The sequence below is a fragment of the Notolepis coatsorum genome (assembly GCF_963971535.1).
Source record: "Notolepis coatsorum genome assembly, chromosome: 19".
Classification (NCBI taxonomy): Eukaryota; Metazoa; Chordata; class Actinopteri; order Aulopiformes; family Paralepididae; genus Notolepis; species Notolepis coatsorum.
Genome location: NC_140183.1, coordinates 50,540,968 through 50,563,421, shown reverse-complemented (window position 1 = coordinate 50,563,421; position 22,454 = coordinate 50,540,968). Strand labels below are relative to the sequence as shown.

Here is a 22,454-nt window from a genome sequence, read left to right as displayed (position 1 = left end):
TATGATAGGCAGGCACTCAGCTGCATTGGCATTTCATGATCAATAGTTTTCTTCTCTTGTGAGCTGATCAATGAGTCACGTCCGATTTCATCCTCTGCTGCTCCCCTCTGGATGTAATTAAGTTGTCTCTTCCAGTTGACAATATTTTATCCCATTTACAAGAAATCAATCGCTATGACTTGTTGGACATGTTAACTGCTGGTTGGTTACAACAGATGGAAAGGCATCCATAAGATATTACTTGTTTTTGTATTTGTTATAATTGAGTCAATCATGAATTTACCATATGCTCATGTCATGATTGGGTTGGGATTCTTTTGGGCCGCAGTCGGTGTGAATATGATCAGTTGTACCCTGGAGTTCCTCTGTTGGAATAGCATGTTCCATTTGTTGATCTCAGAAATGTTCTTTAGTCCACAAGTACAGTAGATACAGTATGTACTGCTGGTCCTCTATGAATAGCCCAGATTGAACCGGTCATTAGTTATGTAGAGCGTGACAGAATATTGGTTAGCCGATAGAAAATACAAACCAAACAAACCTAAACTAGGCTAATGATTGGTTGTGGGGCGGTAGGGGGTCGTATTCAACTGACCTCTGTGACCTGCATGCACCAAACAGCTTCTGCTTTTGGAAATTGAAACTGATATAATTTTCGCAATTGCATTCATCTAGTTTGACAGTTACTGACATGAATGAGTTTAAATATGGCCACCATTGATGTCATCAGGGACATGGTGATTTCCTGTCTTGTGTTAATTACAGCTCCATGAAATGATGTACATAAGTGTACTCTAAATAACTAAATGAATGTGTGCAAAACGGTTTATATAAGACATAATTTCAGTATTCATATTTTTTTCCTATTTGATCTGTCGGGTAAAATGTTATAATAAAAAATATCTATCATCTTAATCAGACTGCATCTGCTGTCATCGAGGATTTAGTAGTTTTCCTTTTTAAAATTAACTTTTTCTTCACAAACCAAAATACAAGGTACCTTTTCACTTTATGAAAAGAACATAATTGTGGCATTCAAGTCCAGCTCCTGAGGTTTCACAGAAAACACAATGATTCCCTTCTCATGAATATGTAAAGATCCGCAAAGGGCACTTCTTTACATATAGCTGGAAGGTTAAAACCCCAATCCCTCATTTCTTTTGACTATATCAATGTGGGGTGTACACATAATTTTCTCTAGACCTTTTACACCCCACTGTAAATCAGAATATTGGTCTGTTTTATTCCAGTGTTTACAAACATTACCATCATAAACAAAACCACAAAACAGAAAATACTAGTCTTATATTCAGGTCAATATGGTACAATTATAAATTATTAGTTAGTCTATTTGCCAACACAATGAACCCGGAAATTTTGGAACCACCAAACTTTTATGATAGATATGGATAGTATGGGTCACCAGCACTTAGAAACTGCCGGATGCTAAGTTGTACATGTTGGGCAACTTTTTTTATTTGCATAATTAGCTGCATTTGCATAATCACCTAAATGGACAAATCTCGGAAACTACTTGATCAATTTCAACAATGTTGGAGTTGTTTTGGCGGTTATTCGGGATGCTGAATCCATTTATGATACTCAAGAGTTTCGGAATTGCAATATTTACTGGAATTTACCAAATTTCAATTTCAAGAGAAATTCTGCTGAATAATATTATGGGGAAACTTACTCCTTGCTTACAAGTCTTGGTTATCATAGACTCAGGTCTACTGTAAGCTTCAAGTCCCACATTAACAAGGTGACAAAAACATAATTCTTCCACCTTAGAAACAAAGCTAAAGTACAACCATTTATAAATCAAAAGGATGCTGAAAAACGGATCCATGCCTTTATTCCAAGCCGACTGAAGAAAATACTTCAGCTTATTCAACTCTCAGCTATAGGCTATTACACTGGCTTCCGGTAACATTTAGAATTGATTTGAAGGTCCTCCTCCTTATGTACAAAGCCCTAAATGGAACCAGACCAAGCTATATTGGCAATTTTCTTGTCAACTACCGTGCATGCCCCCAAGAACACTACCATCATCTACTTCTATCATCTTGTATTTTTATTTTCTGCATTGCATTTATTCTGTCTATTTTATGCTCATTTGATGTATTCTAGTGTATTTTCTGCTGTGAAGCACTTTGGGCTGCAATTCTTGTATGGAATTTGTACAAATAATGTTTATTGTTATTATTGCCATCCTTAAGAGTTATTTGCTACCTCTATCTAGCAGGGCTAAAATTATTTGAAATGGTTTTGTTAACCCTCCTGTTATCCTCAAATTGACTTTACACTCTTTATCATTGGGGACATTTTGACCCCAGCAGTTTAAACCTCCAGAAAATTATCATAATCAAAAGTGTTACCCAAATGTATGTTTCAGGTGCTTCATGTTACTTTGTTGATTACCTAAATAACCATTTAAATAAAACATTACCCCTACTCCCCCCCCACCCACCCAATTATACATACATAATATATATTATGTTCAAGTGGGGAGTGGGCCCATGATAACTTTCTGTTTTTGGAAAGTAACGTGTCTGCTTGTGGTTGAGAGACAACAGGAGCATCTGCACTAAGGGTCTCATTCTCATCAGAGGAGGACGCCTCATAATCAGGGTCTCGGACACATTCTCTCCTGTCACTTTCACCGTCAAATATCTGTGACAACTTCACTGGCAGAAAACTTTTTCTTCAAGGTAATTTTCAAATTAGAGTTTAGAAGGCTGCTATGTTTGCTCCTCCCCTATGTTGCGTAAAGTTTAGGTAGTCAAAAATCACAAATAACAATAAAAATACAGTTCGGGATATACAGCCAAAAATATACAGTAAAATGTACAGTAATAAATCTTGAATTTCTTTTAATAAAATTTTTTAAGTGTATATGTAAAAATAAGAAGTCAAAAGTCCAGGAAGATTACCAGAGTTTGTACTGTCACTCTGTGGTGAGGCAGTGAGGCACAGTGATGCGTTGTATACTCTGATGGTTGTTGGAATTAAGGACTTCCTGTGCCGTTCAGTGTTGCATCTAGGGAGTTAGTCTAACACTGAACATGCTCCTTCTATCAGCCAAGTCTGTGTATAGCGTGTGGGAGGGGTTGTCCATGATGGCGTGGAGCTTAGCAAGGCTCTTCCTCTCTGACAGAGAAAGAGTTCAGCTCCACTCCCACCATGTTACTGGCCTTCCTGACCAGCTTATTTGTCACATATAAGGTACATGTACATTACAGTGAAATGCTTGGTTCTGTATGAGCCCCCTGAGATTGTGCTTCAGACAGTAAAAAAAAATAAAGACCAAACACTATACAAACTAGTACAAGTACACAATGCAAAGATGAGTTAGAGAGGTAGTGCAAATCTTTTACTAATAAATAGATACAATATGGTGTAGTGTTAAAAAGTGTTTAAAGTGAATGTTAAAGGTGAGTGTTATTCCATACACATGGAATATGTATCTCGATACGATAGAGGGCACACATTGTGAAAACAAAGAACAATTTACCGCCTAATAGAGGCCTTGCACAGAGTGTTTAGAATGCCCATTTCTCCTTGTTAGGGACCAAGCAGTGAGACAATGAGGAAACAGGAGTTGTAGATGAAAACTGGGTTTTTATTTACCCACAAGGTGCAAAACCATTGCAAACCAAGAATTTGATAACTAGGCCTATAGATGGGTTTCTCGTCCACGTCAGCAAGGAGGCCAAAAGGAACTAATAATCCTGGTCAGAACAATGGGGCAGACTGTATAGAGGATACTTTGTAGGACATGACCTCGAGAACATTTGAAACTGTTTGGGGAGAGATTTCACACAGACACACCCAGGAATGAGGAAGATATGGATAGTGGTGTGTATCTTTGTTCCTGGATTGTAGCCAGCTCTTCATAACAACTCATCAACAATAGTCTTCCGGGATTCTGAAATCGGGGAGAAGATAGCGGGGGGAGCAAATGAATGAATGTGGATGAGAGCCGTGATGTAAGTGATTGCAGCTACGGCTGTGGGGGTGCTGGAGACATGATCGAATAGACTTCTATGCGCCTGAATCTCCTGAACACGGCGCGACCCATTCCTAATCGATCAGAACACAATTCCATCAGAGGGGGGAGCTTTAATGGTAGTGTGAGTGGCTACAGACCACTGCACTTAAATATAAACATTAGTCTACCTGGAGACTCAATGAGGTAATTGTAGATGTCGCCATAAGACGCGTCTGGCCATTTAGTGGGATCATTGTTTCATTATCCTGTTTGGCTGAAAGGACACTGGCCACCGAAGCTCGCCCCTCTGATGGAACAGTCCAGGTGTGCGTGGTGTCCCAATCCGTGGGCAATCTGCGCATGTGCATGGGGAATAGGTGCTTAAAAATGGGCTTTTTCTCTGCCGATTTAGTTCTGATCGATTAGGAATGCAACCACTTACATCACGGCTCTCATCCACATTCATTCATTTGCTCCTCCCCGATTTCAATGCAACGCGGAAGTGTAGTGGTCTATTAGGCACTTCTTCTCTTAAGTATCATAACTGGATTCAGTATCCCGAATAACCCCAAAAACAACTCTAACATTGTTGAAATTGATCAAGTCGTTTCTGAGATTTGGCCATTTATGCGATTATGCAAATGTGTGCTAATTATGCAAATAAAAAAAGTTGCCCAAGATTTACAACATAGCATCCGGCAGTTTCTGAGTGCTGGGGATCCGTACTATCCATATCCATCATAAAACTTTGGTGGTTCCGAAATTTCCGGGTTCAATGGGGCTTTATGGGATGGCAAATAGACTATGTTGTCAAGTGTTAAGACCTTATATCAAGAGCTCAATCAATCAACTAGAAAATTAAAGCATGTCTCCATTGCTATTATATGTGATGTTTTTATTTATGTGACATATGACATTTTTAATCACTGAATGGGCATTTAACCCTTTCACTGCCACACGACAGGTTAACCCGACGGTCGCGTGCTAGTAAAGGGTTAACCTTCTGTCGTGTGGCAGTGAAAGGGTTAACCGGCTGTTGTGTGGCAGTGAAAGGGTTAACCTTCTGTGAATTGTCGCAGTGAAAGGGTTAACTGTTTTGGTAGTGCGGAAGTGAAAGGGTTAATGGTTTAAATTTAGTGCCATCTAGGAGTAAACTGTGTTCTACTTTGTACTTGAGTATTTTGAAGGCAAGGATACATAATTGATCAGCCTTCACTCTGTTATAGGCATCTGAATTTCCTCAAAGTTGGTCCACTGCACAACAATCAGGCTCATGTTATCATGTATCAAGTGTTTATGCATATCATTTTCCACTGTTTTGAGTGCTCCCAAAGCAAACAAACAAGCGGCCACAATGGCGCAGGCGATATCGATGTGCTATGTCTGGAAACTATGGAATGTTCCACATAAAGTGATTAGAGTGGTGGCACAATCAATGGACCACCCGTAATTAATGAGTGTTGGGGAGGCCAAGCTGTGCACTGGCACACCAGGTCGGTATGCTGCCAGCAACATGGTAACTAACCTCTTTAGACGTTTACCTTTGCTACCTCAGCCGGACAAGTGAATATTAGTACTATTAATGCCAGATTTAATTTCAAACCTTTATTTAAACTCTAATGGCAACTGAGGTTTCCCTCATTTACAGTCACGTTAAGTGTACATACAGAAATAAGCATATAAAATCATAAGACAAGACAATGTGCATAACTGATTGACAATGGTTGGAGATCAAGGTTTTAAACTCTGCAACAGAGGGGAGAATCTATAGCTGTATCGACTGTTGGGTGTTCATTCCATGAGCTAGAGGCATCATAGCGAAATGATTTACCCTGTTCTGAGAAGACTCTGGGGACCTTAATGACCAGCCAGTCCCTAGAACGAGTTACATAGGTTACAAAATGTTATTCCAATAATGTAGTATAAGGAGGTAGCAGGCCAGTAAGGGCCTTCAAAATGAACAAATACCAGCGTTTGTTGCACCTCTCCATCAGAGAAAGTCTTTCTCTGGTCTGCATGCTGTACTGTACAAGTTTCAAGTTTCTTGTACCCATTCTGCAATGTGTTAATAAACTTTTCAATCAATCAGAGAGGGCCAACCAACCTTCTCATAAAGGACAGTGATGAGTGGTGTATACATCATTGGAGATGAATCTGAGGGCAGTGATAGTCCAAGAGTTTAAGGGTTGATGCTGCAGCATGTCTGTCACCATAGTCCAAGGCTGATAAGAAAATGGCTTCAACAACTCTCCCTATTAATCAAAGGAAAGCTGGTTCTGTTTATGTATAGGAAGCCAATGTTCTGTTGCAACTTAGAGGCAAGGTTGTCCACATGGAATGTAAATGTAAATTTCTCAGAGCCACACACCAAGATATTTATATTCAGTGACTGTAAACATTACATTTGAAAAATCAATGGCCATGTCCTGATAGATTTCTTATTAGAAAACAGAGATAATCAGCAACACTTTTCCACAACGTTCCACACTTTTATTAGAAATGCTTATAGTCATGACAATGTAAAATCCATTGCAGAAAGTAAAAAAAACATTTTCCATTTCACCGTTAGAATTTTGATCATGTCACAAAAGAAAATGGAATTAAGCTACAGGACATCAAAAACATTATTTCCTATAGCACAATTTGAAACCTATCGACATGTTATACAAAGTTATGTCACACACCACACAGAATGCAAAAGGTATCCTAAGAAATTAGCTAGTATGTAGGATGGTCTCGTCTTGATTTGAGTTTTGACTCGTCTGAATGAAACGGGCTGTTCAGGTGGGACTTCATGCTGGGCGGGACTTTAGAGTGACTGATGTTCACTTCATCATTGAGGCCCAACGGGAAATAGGTTTTAGGCCGACGAGATTGAAGGTGATTGCGATTCTTAAAATAGGTGATCATTGGATATTTTTATATATATACACTCCAGCATGGATCACTGACAAATTGCTGCCACTTTTATAGGAATAGATGAGAAAACATGTAATTTGGATATGAAAAGTACCTCAGAATCAGAAGAACCATATAACTTGTTTTAAGTATAATATTTTCCATAATTATGTATTATCTGAAGATGGTAAATTGGAGTTTTTTTTGTACGTTCAGAGGTTTGAGTACTTTCACATTTTGTACTGACAGAACTTAAACAGTTAAATGGTTCTTTATCTCAAGGGTTCAACTGACCCATTTCAAACCCAGCCCTCTTTCTTGATCCTCCAATGACAACTGTTGCTTCGCCAACAGTTGTGATTGGAGGTTTGAGCAAAGAGGGCGGGTTTGAAATAAGTCAGTGCATCCAGGCACATGAGGTAATGTAGTTTTTCACTTCAAGTCATGGACTAACATTTCATGTGCCATCTGTACATTTTCCAATCATTTGGAGTGAAGACATGAATACTCAACCACACACATTTTGAGAAATAAGCACATCATTTAATAGGTGTGACAGGCCATCAATGAGGACCATTTTGACTCGATCATTACATGCTTATTTCACAAAATGTGTATGTTTGAGTCGACAGACCTCATTCCAAACATTTGGAAATCGTACAAGTTGCACCTTTAAATGATCCACAAAAGCCTTGTGTAGCCTCCTGCTGAAAGTGCACAACTAAATAAGCAGACTTTAGTATATAGACTACACTGACAAGGAAATAACATTTTCATAAAAAAGAATTGTAATTAAAAAAAAATCTGTCATAGCTAAAAGTTCGGAGATGGAAACGCAAATTGTTTAAAATAAGATGCCTGGTTGAAAAAGTAATATAATAAAAGAAAATTACGTTTCGCATCTTGCTGAAATTATAACATTGACATCATTAGCTCACATCCTGTCAACAGGATGCAAGTGAAACAATAACTAGGCATTCAGCCATGGCTTGATTGTTACGTAGGATCCATTTTTCCAGAAAAGGCACTTGAAAGACAATACCAGTGTTTTATACATACAGCACGTCCCCTTTTCCTGAAGTTGGTCTTTTGTGGCATAAGATACACTAAGGAATATCATCCTTTTTAGGTAGTTTAGCATAGCATCTTCACCAAATGTTTTGTGGGGTTTCTAGGTGTTGAGGGTTTACACTGCAGTAGATATTAAATCGAGACATTGTTGTGACGCATTAGCAAAATAAATTGCTGTCGAGGTATCACAATAATGAAAAGAAAAAAAAGAGGAAAACTTTGTCCAGTGTGGCCATTTCGTTGAAGAGACATAAACCTGAGGTATTACTTTCTATTAAGGTAAAATGGCATGGGACCCTTGTGGTAAAAACATTAGTGTTTTCAATTTATACACATAGATAGAAGGCACATACCTTTAAAAAACACTGACCCAAAAAAAGAACAAATTATATATACATCCTAAAAACGGTAATACCTGTATCATGAGGTATAAAAATGTAATAAAACATAGCTCTCATCAACAAAAGGTATAACACCATGCAAACCTTTCTAGAGTGCAATGCTGCAACAGCAGGCGGCCCTCATCCATTTTGAAGTCATCTTGTCAACTCAAGGAAGATGGTGGGTCATTACAGTACAACTAAATAATCTTGTGTGTAATGACTCGCACTACAGTATGTCCCTAAAAAGCAACTTTGCTTTGACGACAGATCAATGCAAGGCATTTAGGATGCGGGGGACAGAAAGATATTGAAGAGCACAGCAAAGAGCAGGAAGACTATATAACCCACAATGCAGAGCCAGAAGCGTGGGTCTTTGAGGAGCTTCTTATTGTAAGAGCTGAAGAAGACATAGCCGATGGTCATACCGGCCACCCCTCCTCCGATATGGGCCACGAAGGACACCTGAGGGAGGAATGGAAGGGCGGAGTGAAGCCACACAATACCACCAACACATAATTACCACAGGACAAAACCAGCAGGACCTGCTCAATAGCAACGGCTAAAACAAAGGCTTACTTACCGACATGGGCATGAGAAATGAGGTTAACTATGGCACTAGTTCTCAAATGTTTTCACGTGAAGGACACCCAAATTGATAGGTAATTGGTCAAGGAGCCCCATTTCATAAGATTCTATCCCAGAGACCCCCGTCTGAAGATATTTTTGTTACATTAATCCAGAATTCCATACTTTATAGAGTATAAACCAACAGAGGAGAGAGCATTATAGTCACTCTTGTATATTCTCTCACTGTACTTTTTGTTTATACATTTTTTTTATATCATTTAATTAAATCATATACACGGGTAAAAACTATGGCTATCAATCGATTAAACTTGACAGCCCTAGAAAATAACACGACCCCTCCCCTCTCACAGGACTTCCCTAAAAAGGCGCCCTGCGTTGTGGGCATGCCCACCAACTTAATTCTCTCACTGTACTAACCTCTAGTGAAGTAAATATTAATTAGTGAAACTAAACTGCTTCCATTTAGCTGGGGATCCCCTGAACCACCCCCCAAGGAGCCCAGTTTGAGAACCACTGAACTATAGGAGGAAGGAGAGGAAACTGGCAGTGACACTAGCTGTTCTAATCAGCTGGAAAAACAAACATACTCCGAGATATGCTTTTGGCTGCTGTGAGATTCTCTACAGTCTAGAAAACAAGGAGAGGGGGTGTGCAGCCTTGTGTGAGGGCACATGATTAGTCAGTCCTCGGTAGAGGCTTGCGTCTACACAACTTCCAATCTTTATACTGCCTCAAGCTAATCAAAGTCGTGGCCAGCCACTGGTGTGAGGGTGAGGCTGCCTGGAGCACTCATGAGGACCTCTCTCTCCTGTTTGTTTTCCGCTCTGTTGAAACAACCTCTTCCTTTACTGTCAAAAAAACAAACAATAGATGGCGTCATACCTTATAGCCGTCTTCGTCGGTGAGGAATCTTCTGTAGATGGCGAAGCCCACATCCGTCCCCACTAGAGATGAAAAAAATATTATTGACTTTTTCCGTCTTTATAATGATCACAACAGCTAGTGCAACAACGGTGGGGAAAAGGAATGTGGAGGAGTGGAGGGGAAAACCAACCGATAAGTAATATCACCGCGATACGGAACACTCCCATGAGAGGAATCATTTCTCGGAAGTTCTGCGGAATCAAAACACAACAGAGCATAAATTCACAGGAGCGACACGGTGATGTCACCAAAAACCATCAAACATCCGCATGCAGTGTAATTTACATGTAGGCCCGGCAAACACTTTTTGTATTTACAGCACAGGCTTGTATCTGAACTCACCACCACGGCGTTCATGAAGTAGCCTCCTATCAGGGCGTACACCCCCCCCGAGGCCCCCACCAGGGCACTGAGGGGATCAAAGATGGAGCTGGCCAGGGAGCCTGAGGGGGGAAATTATCTGCTTTTAGCGTCAATGGCATTTCTGACATCCATGGCTCGCTTTGACACAAACAGGAAAAACAAACTTCCAAGATGAACAAATGTCAGATGTTTAGTGCATACCCTTCACAGCCCTCACACGTATGTGCCAATGATGACGTGTAGCTTGGGATTTAGAAGGCTCAATTCTCAACAGATAGACAAGTGTAAAAGTGCTACTTCTTGCTGTGCGAGTGAGGGAGTTCTGCGACAGTCATGCCCACCTGCCAGGACCCCTGCCAGGTAGACCATGCCCACTTCAAAGCCTTTATGGACCAGCTCCAGAGGGATGCCCAGCAACAACTGCATCACCAGGTTCCCAAGGATATGCTCCACCCTAGAGGGACAGACCAAGGCAATATTAGGACATGGCAGGAAAATTGTGCACAATCCGAATCACAAAGCCTTATTTTATGACTGCTTTATTATACATACATTTATAATCTATTAGAATAGATTATTGACAGGCAGCAGGTAGACAGACAGGGAAGGGAAGCCACCTACGCCGTTATTGACGCTGGTTCAATTCCCACTACCCAAAACTAAAAAGAAAAATGCCCTTGAGCAAGAGCATCTAACCCCCATGAACTCTACATTAATGGTTTCATTTAATGTATTTGTTTATTTGGAAGGGACAGCATGTATTAATGGACAATTCATATAATGCACTGTAAATACACAGGATTTAACAAGGGATGCTAATTTTCATCCTCAGTCCCCAAATATACCCAAAATACAAAAACAGAGCAATATAAAAATGTTAAAACAAAAGAACACTAATTTACAAATACATGGCTACGAAGCTAAAAGCACCAAGACCATAAAGGTCCTATATATGGTCACATGCTTGGTGTTCTAGAAACCATTTTTAGTACCTGCTACAAGGACTGGCATTGAAAATGATCTGATATTAGCGCCGAATTATTTGACACAAATCAACGTTGTACTCGTCCTTATAATAATGAACCATCCATAAGCACATGAAGGGCCTCTTACCCCGCGTGGACGAACATGTAGGAGACGAAGCGCCAGGCCTCCTGCCTCCTGTCGGCCCTGTAGCTCAAGGGGCTTTCCCAGATGCCCTCGTCCAGGGTCACCCACTGCTTTTGAGGCTTCCACACTGCATAGTAGATGAACACTGCCAACTGAACAGGGAGCTAGAGTCAGTCCAAGGGCTTTTCATGGAGAAACTATCCCCCTGTTCACTGTTCCATACCACACTTTATAAATAAGGATTCAACAAACACCACACTTTATAAATAAGGATTCAACAAACACCACACTTTATAAATAAGGATTCAACAAACACCACACTTTATAAATAAGGATTCAACAAACACCACACTTTATAAATAAGGATTCAACAAACACCACACTTTATAAATAAGGATTCAACAAACACTACACTTTATAAATAAGGATTCAACAAACACTACACTTTATAAATAAGGATGCAACAAACACTACACTTTATAAATAAGGATTCAACAAACACCACACTTTATAAATAAGGATTCAACAAACACCACACTTTATAAATAAGGATTCAACAAACACCACACTTTATAAATAAGGATTCAACAAACACCACACTTTATAAATAAGGATTCAACAAACACCACACTTTATAAATAAGGATTCAACAAACACTACACTTTATAAATAAGGATTCAACAAACACTACACTTTATAAATAAGGATGCAACAAACACTACACTTTATAAATAAGGATTCAACAAACACCACACTTTATAAATAAGGATTCAACAAACACCACACTTTATAAACAAGGATTCAACAAACACTACACTTTATAAATAAGGATTTAACAAACAATACACTTTATAAATAAGGATTCAACAAACACTACACTTTATAAATAAGGATGCAACAAACACTACACTTTATAAATAAGGATTCAACAAACACTACACTTTATAAATAAGGATGCAACAAACACTACACTTTATAAATAAGGATTCAACCAACACTACACTTTATAAATAAGGATTCAACCAACACTACACTTTATTAATAAGGATTCAACAAACACTACACTTTATAAATAAGGATTTAACAAACAATACACTTTATAAATAAGGATTCAACAAACACTACACTTTATAAATAAGGATTCAACAAACACTACACTTTATAAATAAGGATGCAACAAACACTACACTTTATAAATAAGGATGCAACAAACACTACACTTTATAAATAAGGATGCAACAAACACTACACTTTATAAATAAGGATTCAACAAACACTACACTTTATAAATAAGGATTCAACAAACACTACACTTTATAAATAAGGATTCAACAAACACCACACTTTATAAATAAGGATTCAACAAACACCACACTTTATAAATAAGGATTCAACAAACACCACACTTTATAAATAAGGATTCAACAAACACTACACTTTATAAATAAGGATTCAACAAACACTACACTTTATAAATAAGGATGCAACAAACACTACACTTTATAAATAAGGATTCAACAAACACCACACTTTATAAATAAGGATTCAACAAACACCACACTTTATAAATAAGGATTCAACAAACACCACACTTTATAAATAAGGATTCAACAAACACCACACTTTATAAATAAGGATTCAACAAACACCACACTTTATAAATAAGGATTCAACAAACACTACACTTTATAAATAAGGATTCAACAAACACTACACTTTATAAATAAGGATGCAACAAACACTACACTTTATAAATAAGGATTCAACAAACACTACACTTTATAAATAAGGATTCAACAAACACCACACTTTATAAACAAGGATTCAACAAACACTACACTTTATAAATAAGGATTTAACAAACAATACACTTTATAAATAAGGATTCAACAAACACTACACTTTATAAATAAGGATTTAACAAACACTACACTTTATAAATAAGGATTCAACAAACACTACACTTTATAAATAAGGATGCAACAAACACTACACTTTATAAATAAGGATGCAACAAACACTACACTTTATAAATAAGGATGCAACAAACACTACACTTTATAAATAAGGATGCACAAACACTACTTTATAAATAAGGATGCAACAAACACTACACTTTATAAATAAGGATTCAACAAACACTACACTTTATAAATAAGGATTCAACAAACACTACACTTTATAAATAAGGATGCACAAACACTACACTTTATAAATAAGGATGCAACAAACAATACACTTTATAAATAAGGATGCAACAAACAATACACTTTATAAATAAGGATGCAACAAACAATACACTTTATAAATAAGGATGCAACAAACAATACACTTTATAAATAAGGATGCAACAAACACTACACTTTATAAATAAGGATGCAACAAACACTACACTTTATAAATAAGGATGCAACAAACACTACACTTTATAAATAAGGATGCACAAACACTACACTTTATAAATAAGGATTCAACAAACACCACACTTTATAAATAAGGATTCAACAAACACCACACTTTATAAATAAGGATTCAACAAACACCACACTTTATAAATAAGGATTCAACAAACACCACACTTTATAAATAAGGATTCAACAAACACTACACTTTATAAATAAGGATTCAACAAACACTACACTTTATAAATAAGGATGCAACAAACACTACACTTTATAAATAAGGATTCAACAAACACCACACTTTATAAATAAGGATTCAACAAACACCACACTTTATAAACAAGGATTCAACAAACACTACACTTTATAAATAAGGATTTAACAAACAATACACTTTATAAATAAGGATTCAACAAACACTACACTTTATAAATAAGGATGCAACAAACACTACACTTTATAAATAAGGATTCAACAAACACTACACTTTATAAATAAGGATGCAACAAACACTACACTTTATAAATAAGGATTCAACCAACACTACACTTTATAAATAAGGATTCAACCAACACTACACTTTATTAATAAGGATTCAACAAACACTACACTTTATAAATAAGGATTTAACAAACAATACACTTTATAAATAAGGATTCAACAAACACTACACTTTATAAATAAGGATTCAACAAACACTACACTTTATAAATAAGGATGCAACAAACACTACACTTTATAAATAAGGATGCAACAAACACTACACTTTATAAATAAGGATGCAACAAACACTACACTTTATAAATAAGGATTCAACAAACACTACACTTTATAAATAAGGATTCAACAAACACTACACTTTATAAATAAGGATTCAACAAACACCACACTTTATAAATAAGGATTCAACAAACACCACACTTTATAAATAAGGATTCAACAAACACCACACTTTATAAATAAGGATTCAACAAACACTACACTTTATAAATAAGGATTCAACAAACACTACACTTTATAAATAAGGATGCAACAAACACTACACTTTATAAATAAGGATTCAACAAACACCACACTTTATAAATAAGGATTCAACAAACACCACACTTTATAAATAAGGATTCAACAAACACCACACTTTATAAATAAGGATTCAACAAACACCACACTTTATAAATAAGGATTCAACAAACACCACACTTTATAAATAAGGATTCAACAAACACTACACTTTATAAATAAGGATTCAACAAACACTACACTTTATAAATAAGGATGCAACAAACACTACACTTTATAAATAAGGATTCAACAAACACTACACTTTATAAATAAGGATTCAACAAACACCACACTTTATAAACAAGGATTCAACAAACACTACACTTTATAAATAAGGATTTAACAAACAATACACTTTATAAATAAGGATTCAACAAACACTACACTTTATAAATAAGGATTTAACAAACACTACACTTTATAAATAAGGATTCAACAAACACTACACTTTATAAATAAGGATGCAACAAACACTACACTTTATAAATAAGGATGCAACAAACACTACACTTTATAAATAAGGATGCAACAAACACTACACTTTATAAATAAGGATGCACAAACACTACTTTATAAATAAGGATGCAACAAACACTACACTTTATAAATAAGGATTCAACAAACACTACACTTTATAAATAAGGATTCAACAAACACTACACTTTATAAATAAGGATGCACAAACACTACACTTTATAAATAAGGATGCAACAAACAATACACTTTATAAATAAGGATGCAACAAACAATACACTTTATAAATAAGGATGCAACAAACAATACACTTTATAAATAAGGATGCAACAAACAATACACTTTATAAATAAGGATGCAACAAACACTACACTTTATAAATAAGGATGCAACAAACACTACACTTTATAAATAAGGATGCAACAAACACTACACTTTATAAATAAGGATGCACAAACACTACACTTTATAAATAAGGATGCACAAACACTACACTTTATAAATAAGGATGCAACAAACACTACACTTTATAAGGATGCAACAAACACTACACTTTATAAATAAGGATGCAACAAACACTACACTTTATAAATAAGGATGCACAAACACTACACTTTATAAATAAGGATGCAGCAAACACTACACTTTATAGTTCTATATTAAAGAACTTGAACTTATAAATAAGGATGCACAAACTATACACTTCTGCCAATGCCAATTCTGAATCCTACTTTGTGGTCCTTGATTTTTACACATATGTAGTAGATATATGGACCATCATTTATGAGGGATCGGATTATTTTATGCTGATCGTGATCATATACAACAGAATGAGAATTCTGTCATGAAGTCCCTGCCAAGGGCCCAGACAAGGACATGCTCAGAGCGACAAGTTGTACACAGTGACACTGGACATCTGCGACAGAGAAAAGATGAGCTGTTCTCCTCTAAAACTGAATAGGCACTGGATGTACACGGTGCTTGCTGATAAAGAGAGTCTGAATGAATAGACAGCCTTCTTCCAATTGACAGCAGTGGCTGGACCTAGGGGAGCTTCTGGCAAAGCAATCAAAGTCCCTAGGCTATCTGCTTTAAGCATTTCAAGCCATCCATCCATCTGATATTAGGGGAAGAAGTAGGAGGGCAATGTGCTTCAGAGGCACACATTTGGTTTGGGAGGTGGCCCATATATATATATAGATATAGGGGGATATATATATATATATATATATATAGGGGGGGAATCATCTCAGTGGCTGCATTGCTTTAGTGTAAACCTGTTTAACACGCTCAGGCGCATTATCTCACATGTGAGATAGAGAACTGAACATTCTAATGATGACCTAATGGCTGCTGGTCATTGAGAGCTATAGAGTTCTAGAATTCCAAGATATAATCCAGGGAGAACGCCCATACATACTTTCAGGGCTGGACGGTATGGTCTAAAATGTATATCACGGTATAATTTTAAGAATAGACGGTAACTGTATATATCACGGTATACTAATTTATCTTAAAATGTCTATATAAATGCTTCTGAAGGGGTAAAACTGGTGCCGCGGAGTCACGTTAGAATGTTCGCTTAGCGCCTAACGTTAGCCCGTTGCTGCGCTAAAGCAAGTCTCCTCTCAGCCTCCTTAGCCAAATTGAAATGCCCAAACTATATGGCAAGGTCCATGAGCAAGTGGAGAAAAACTCAGTACAATTAAACACTATGCAACGACCACTGCAAACGTCGAGTGAATCGTCAAGTACCGTTAACGTCATTGCTACTGCTGTGACTAGCTGCTCTAGTCTACCAGTCACAAGGTATGAAGGTATAGTCAAAATCCATACCGTAGCGCAAATTCATACCGTTTATACCGTCCACCCCATAAATTAACGGGGGCTTGGGGCAAAATGCCCTCGAAAATTTACCAAATGCCCTCGAAAATCTGTTAAGGGGGGCAAGAAAAGCCCCCGACAGTTTACTAATTATATAATTATATATATGCTCTACAGTGCGAGCATTTCACTCATATTTGCCCCTAATAATGTGTGTGCGAACCGGAAAAATCATTTACTCGCAGTGTGCGAGTGAAGATTACAAACAGCTCCGCTGTTAATAGTTCAGAAACTATAAGGGCGGCAAAAAAAGCCCTGGAATTTTTATTTTTTTTCTAACCCCGCCTTACATACTTTTACACCCTACACTCGAAAGAGTTTAACAGTTTGGGGGGGGGGGGGGGGGGGAGTAGTGGAGGGGACATGTCCACATTACATCAAGTCAAGTCAAGAGTTTTATTTGTCACGGCATACGAGTATACAATGAAATGTGGGTGGTCTTGCCCGCAACGATGTGCAATACAGTGGACTGGGTACAACATATAATAGAATCCAATACAAAAACATTGTGCAATAACAGGTAACAGGTAACATGGTGTGACATCAAAATCGGTATCTGTACATAGTTATTTACAGAGCATATAGGACATGCTAGGTAGCTTTGGTAGTGCAATACACTGTTACTGTTGCTACTACTGATTTAAAGTGGCCTTTCCTTTTGGCAATAAGTGTGAGTGTGTGCGCATGAGTGTGTGCCCGCTCATGTTAAAGTGTTAAGTGGCTGCTAGTGTGTGAGCGTGCACTGCGTGCGTGTCGTGTGTGCTTATGTGTGGATAGTTCAGTGTTCTGTGGTACTCAATGTTCATTGTTCAGGACTCTGATGGCCTGGGGGAAGAAGCTAAGCCTAAGCCTCTCTGTCCTAGTAGCTGGGGTTCGCAGGCGTCTGCCTGACCTCAGCAGCTGAAACAGGCTGTTATTGGGGTGGTGGGGGTCTTTCATTATTCTGCAGGCTCTGGATTTGCACCTCTTGTTGTATAGAACCTGCCGGGGAGGTAGTGCAATACCCGTGGTACGCTCGGCTGAGCGCACCACTCTCTGTAGGGCCTTCTTGTCCTGTGCCGTGCTGTTTCCATACCAGGCAGTGATGTTTCCGGTCAGGATGCTCTCTACCGCTCCTGAGTAGAAGGACTGGAGTATCTTCCCCGATACTCTGAACTTCCTTAACTGTCTCAGGTGGTAGAGGCGCTGTTTCGCCTTCTTTACTACTGTGTCTATGTGTGTTGACCATGTCAGATCCTCTGAGATGTGGACCCCCAGGTACTTAAAGCTGCTCACCCTGTCCACGGTAGCCCCGTTAATCATCAGTGGTGTGTGCGTCTCCTGCTGTCCTCAACCTCCTCCCGGTAGGCCTTCTCGTCGTTGTCCGAGATCAGCCCCACCACCACCGTGTCGTCTGCGAACTTCACTATGGAGTTGGAGCTGAACTTGGCCACACAATCGTGTGTGTAGAGTGAGTACAGCAGGGGGCTCAGAACACAGCCCTGGGGGGACCCGATGCTCAGGGTGATGGTGTTGGAGGTCTGACCCCCCACCCTGACCGCCTGGGGTCTTTCGCTCAGAAAGTCCAGTACCCAGGCGCTCAGGGCGGAGCTCAGACCTAGCTCGATCAGCTTGTCCACCAGTCTGGTGGGGACTATGGTGTTGAACGCTGAGCTGTAGTCAATGAACAACAGTCTCACATAGCCCCCCTTCTGACGGTCAAGGTGAGAGAGGGTGCTGTGCAGTACCTGGGAGACCGCGTCGTCGGTGGACCTGTTTGTCCTGTATGCAAATTGCATAGGGTCCATATCACTGGGGAGGGAGGCACAAATGTGGTCCTTGACCAGCCTCTCGAAACATTTCATGACCACAGAGGTGAGTGCCACCGGTCTGTAGTCATTTGGACATGTTGGGGAGGGTTTCTTCGGTACAGGGATGATGGTAGACATCTTGAAGCAGGCAGGGACCACTGACTCCGCCAGGGATTGATTAAATATGGCGGTGAACACCGGGGCCAGCTGGTTGGCACAGGACTTGAGTATGCGTCCTGTTATACCATCTGGGCCAGCAGCCTTCCTGGTGTTCACCTGGTGTTCTCACACTGTGTTCCGACAACGAGAGAGCGTCCCCGCCCCCCCGCGGTTGCCCCCCCCCCCCCCCCCCACACAACAGCCGGCGCGCCAGTGACGTCACTAGCCGGAGAGCCAGCAGCGCCACTGTCTACATAGTAGAAATGATGCCAATGTTCCCCTTGTTCATCATTGAATGCACCTTCTTGTTTAAGGGAAAACCACTATCAGGCCACCATCTCCTTGTGAACCCTACACATTCCTGTGCTTCTCAAGGACACAGACGTGGTTATTGCGTCTGCAGAAATCTAATGTTATGGCTGCATACCATTTACGCATTCCAAGTGAGCATCTCTAAATATGGACTGTACTCTGTCTGATCTCAAGCTCAAAACCATTATTTTCATTGAAACCGTGCCCACATCTAGGGATCGCCCTGGATGAATTCAGACATTCACGGAGGGCTAACTGGCCAGAGGCGTCAGAGGAGGCGGAGAGAAAGAGTGAGACCAATGTCCGTCCGCCGTACAAGGGCCTCTCAGTGCAGTTACACGTTCAAACTGCACAGCCACGCTGCAGTCAAATCGCTGCAATAAGGTCCAATAGGACTAATGGTTTCACTTAGTAGCATGGCTGAATCGGACACAAACCCCACTGAGAGACAAGCCCATCACATGAGCTCTTGGCCTAAATACAATCAGGGAGAATCCATAATGTCATTACCACACCCGTGTCTAATGAGAATCTGTTGCACATGCCGCAGAATTAGAGCACAGGATCTATATGGTGTGCTACATGTGTGCTGCACGCTTAGCTGTGAATTCATTGGCCTACACTAATTTACAAAACCCTCCTTGGTCTGACCCCTCCTTATTTGATACACCTTTTGTACTCCCTATAACACCAGAGCTGCTCGTCATATCCCACTAGATGTTCTGCGTGTTAACACTTCCTTTGGTCAACCCTCCTTCCAATTTGCTGCTCCTAGCAGCTGGAACGAGATGCAAAATATTTTGAAAATGATAGATCCCCCCTCACTACTTTTATTAAGGACTGCATCGCAGTGTTGTTTACACACCTGCAACTGTCACCCAGCCTTTTAACTGAGATATAAATTGCTTTCTGCTTCATTGTAACATTGTAATCGTATTTGTCCAATAGTCTTATCTGTATTGTTCTTTTTTGTTTATTTTTTTATGCCTTTTTTTCCTATTCCATAAAAAAAATTGTCCCCTTTCCCCTTCAAGATACCCTTTACAAGGCCGTCGTTGTAAATAATCATTGTTCTTAATTACCCCCCCCCCCTCCCCACACACCTCTCCAATGCTGATGAGGATGATGAAGATGGGAGGCGGGCAGCAGTTGGTGCGCTCCAGGTATGTGTTGCGGGCGTCTTCGGGAAGCATCCATTTGGAGACGGACCGCTGGAACCTCTCACACCACCCCAGCTTCCTCTTCCCAACAGCCTGGTCTTCTTCAGGCGGCCAGGACCTCCCATCTCTGTCCACAGGGAACGGGTCCTGCTCTTCAATGTCAATGTCCTGCATAACTTCCCTGGTGCCAGAAGGAGGTTGGAATCTGTAGGTTTACATTGGGGATGTGATCAGGACAACACAAAATATGTGAGGACATAATGGAGGGACAGGACATGGGAACATGCATTGGAAATGAGGGAGTGGTGTCCAAAATGTCCTTTGTTTCAGGGAAGACTAGGCTATCATCCAACATGGTCAGCTTGCACTTCCTACAAGCTTATTATGTACATGATGGTATCCAAGTCATGATGTGTTGATTGACAACACAAGGATTCAATGTCCCTGATGATGACATCACTGGCAGCCATATTTAAACTAATTTACTCTCAATAACGGTCAAACTAAATTAATGTGTACGAAACTGTATAGAGTTTTGAGATTTATGTGAGATTATGTGGGAAATAAATCAGCATTGTTAAGTGCCTCTTTAATAGCTTGATTTGTCTAGAATTCCACTGACCAGAAAGAAACTAAAGGCAAGCGAATGTAATAGTATGGTTATTTTGGTACGGAGTAATGTTTATAAATTCCACATCCCCACCCCAATTACATAAGGCAATGCATGTTATGTAGGAAATATCCTACTCTCGGATAGAAATGGATCTAAATCTTCTCAAATCTATTCGGGGGTCCTTGAAACGGAAACACTATGACAAATCATTAGTCTACTCACCCAAACCCTGGCAGGACGATGTTCACTGGTTGTGCCCCGGCGTTCCAAAACTAACAAATAATCCTACTCGACTCTGCTAAATTCCACATATGAACAAGTAAATGCACACAATAGTCAGCGATTATAGCGAGATCCAAAACTCGTCCTTTTCATTCAAAATGCCACTATGTTTGGGATCATTCAACCAGCTATGTTCGCTCTTCAAGATGACTCGTCTCTGAGAGCTCGGGGGGGAAACCATAGAAGTAGGAAAAACTTGCTTGAGATAATTATAGCCCATGCAGTGCTTTTCCTGGAGGCAATTTCCTTCCTTAGTCCAAAGAAATGTTTGATGTTTCCTTGACCCGCTAAACTTGTAAAATAGTATATATCCTTACAAATGGAGACTCCCACTATTTGGCGGCCATTTATGATGGTCTACCTGTGTTTTCCACCTGGAACACGCCACACCTGAGTTTAGTGACGTCACTGGTTGAGGGGGCTATTCTCGACTTGTTTACCAGCTTGTTTACTTCCACATCCCCAATCCTACCATACAAAAAACAATCCGTCATTCACACCCTGACTCGTTCAAAGATGAATTACACAGTGATCACTATATGAATTGAAAATGGGGGACCCTGGTGTAAACAAGACAAACGTCTTTCTCTGGTCTGCATCCCCTTAACAATTGTGTGTATTGAGCCGTACTGTATTGTACCCATTCTGCAATCTGTTAAATAACGTTTTCATTCATTCATTCATTCAGTCAAATAATCAAAATGACAACGAGGCTGAAATTTCATCACAATTACTATTGCAGCATTCTTGTTAGACCACCAGATGGCACTAGAGTATTCACTGACATCTTTAACCTGTCCTTAGAACAGGCTGTCATCCCCACCTGTCTGAAGAAGTCCACCATCATCCCTGTACCCAAAAAATCTACGCCCGCTTGCCTCAATGACTACCGCCCTGTAGCCCTCACCTCCATAGCCATGAAGTGCTTTGAGAAGCTAGTGAAGGGCTACATCTGTTCCTCCCTCCCCATCAACCTGGACCCCCTGCA

The 22,454-nt window shown here is 39.5% G+C and overlaps 1 protein-coding gene across 1 annotated transcript; it reads right to left on the bottom strand.

Annotated features, from left to right (window-relative positions):
- Positions 1 to 7,124: 7,124 nt before the first annotated feature.
- rhbdl2 (rhomboid, veinlet-like 2) lies at positions 7,125 to 21,823 on the bottom strand. Its single transcript, XM_084335972.1, has 8 exons — positions 21,407 to 21,823; positions 20,515 to 20,776; positions 11,332 to 11,480; positions 10,560 to 10,672; positions 10,198 to 10,298; positions 9,986 to 10,046; positions 9,814 to 9,875; positions 7,125 to 8,805 (listed from the first exon to the last, which is right to left on the bottom strand). Exons 2-8 carry the CDS (start codon positions 20,743 to 20,745, stop codon positions 8,626 to 8,628), a joined length of 897 nt encoding a protein of 298 aa, XP_084192098.1. The 5' UTR covers positions 20,746 to 20,776; positions 21,407 to 21,823; the 3' UTR covers positions 7,125 to 8,625.
- Positions 21,824 to 22,454: the final 631 nt, after the last annotated feature.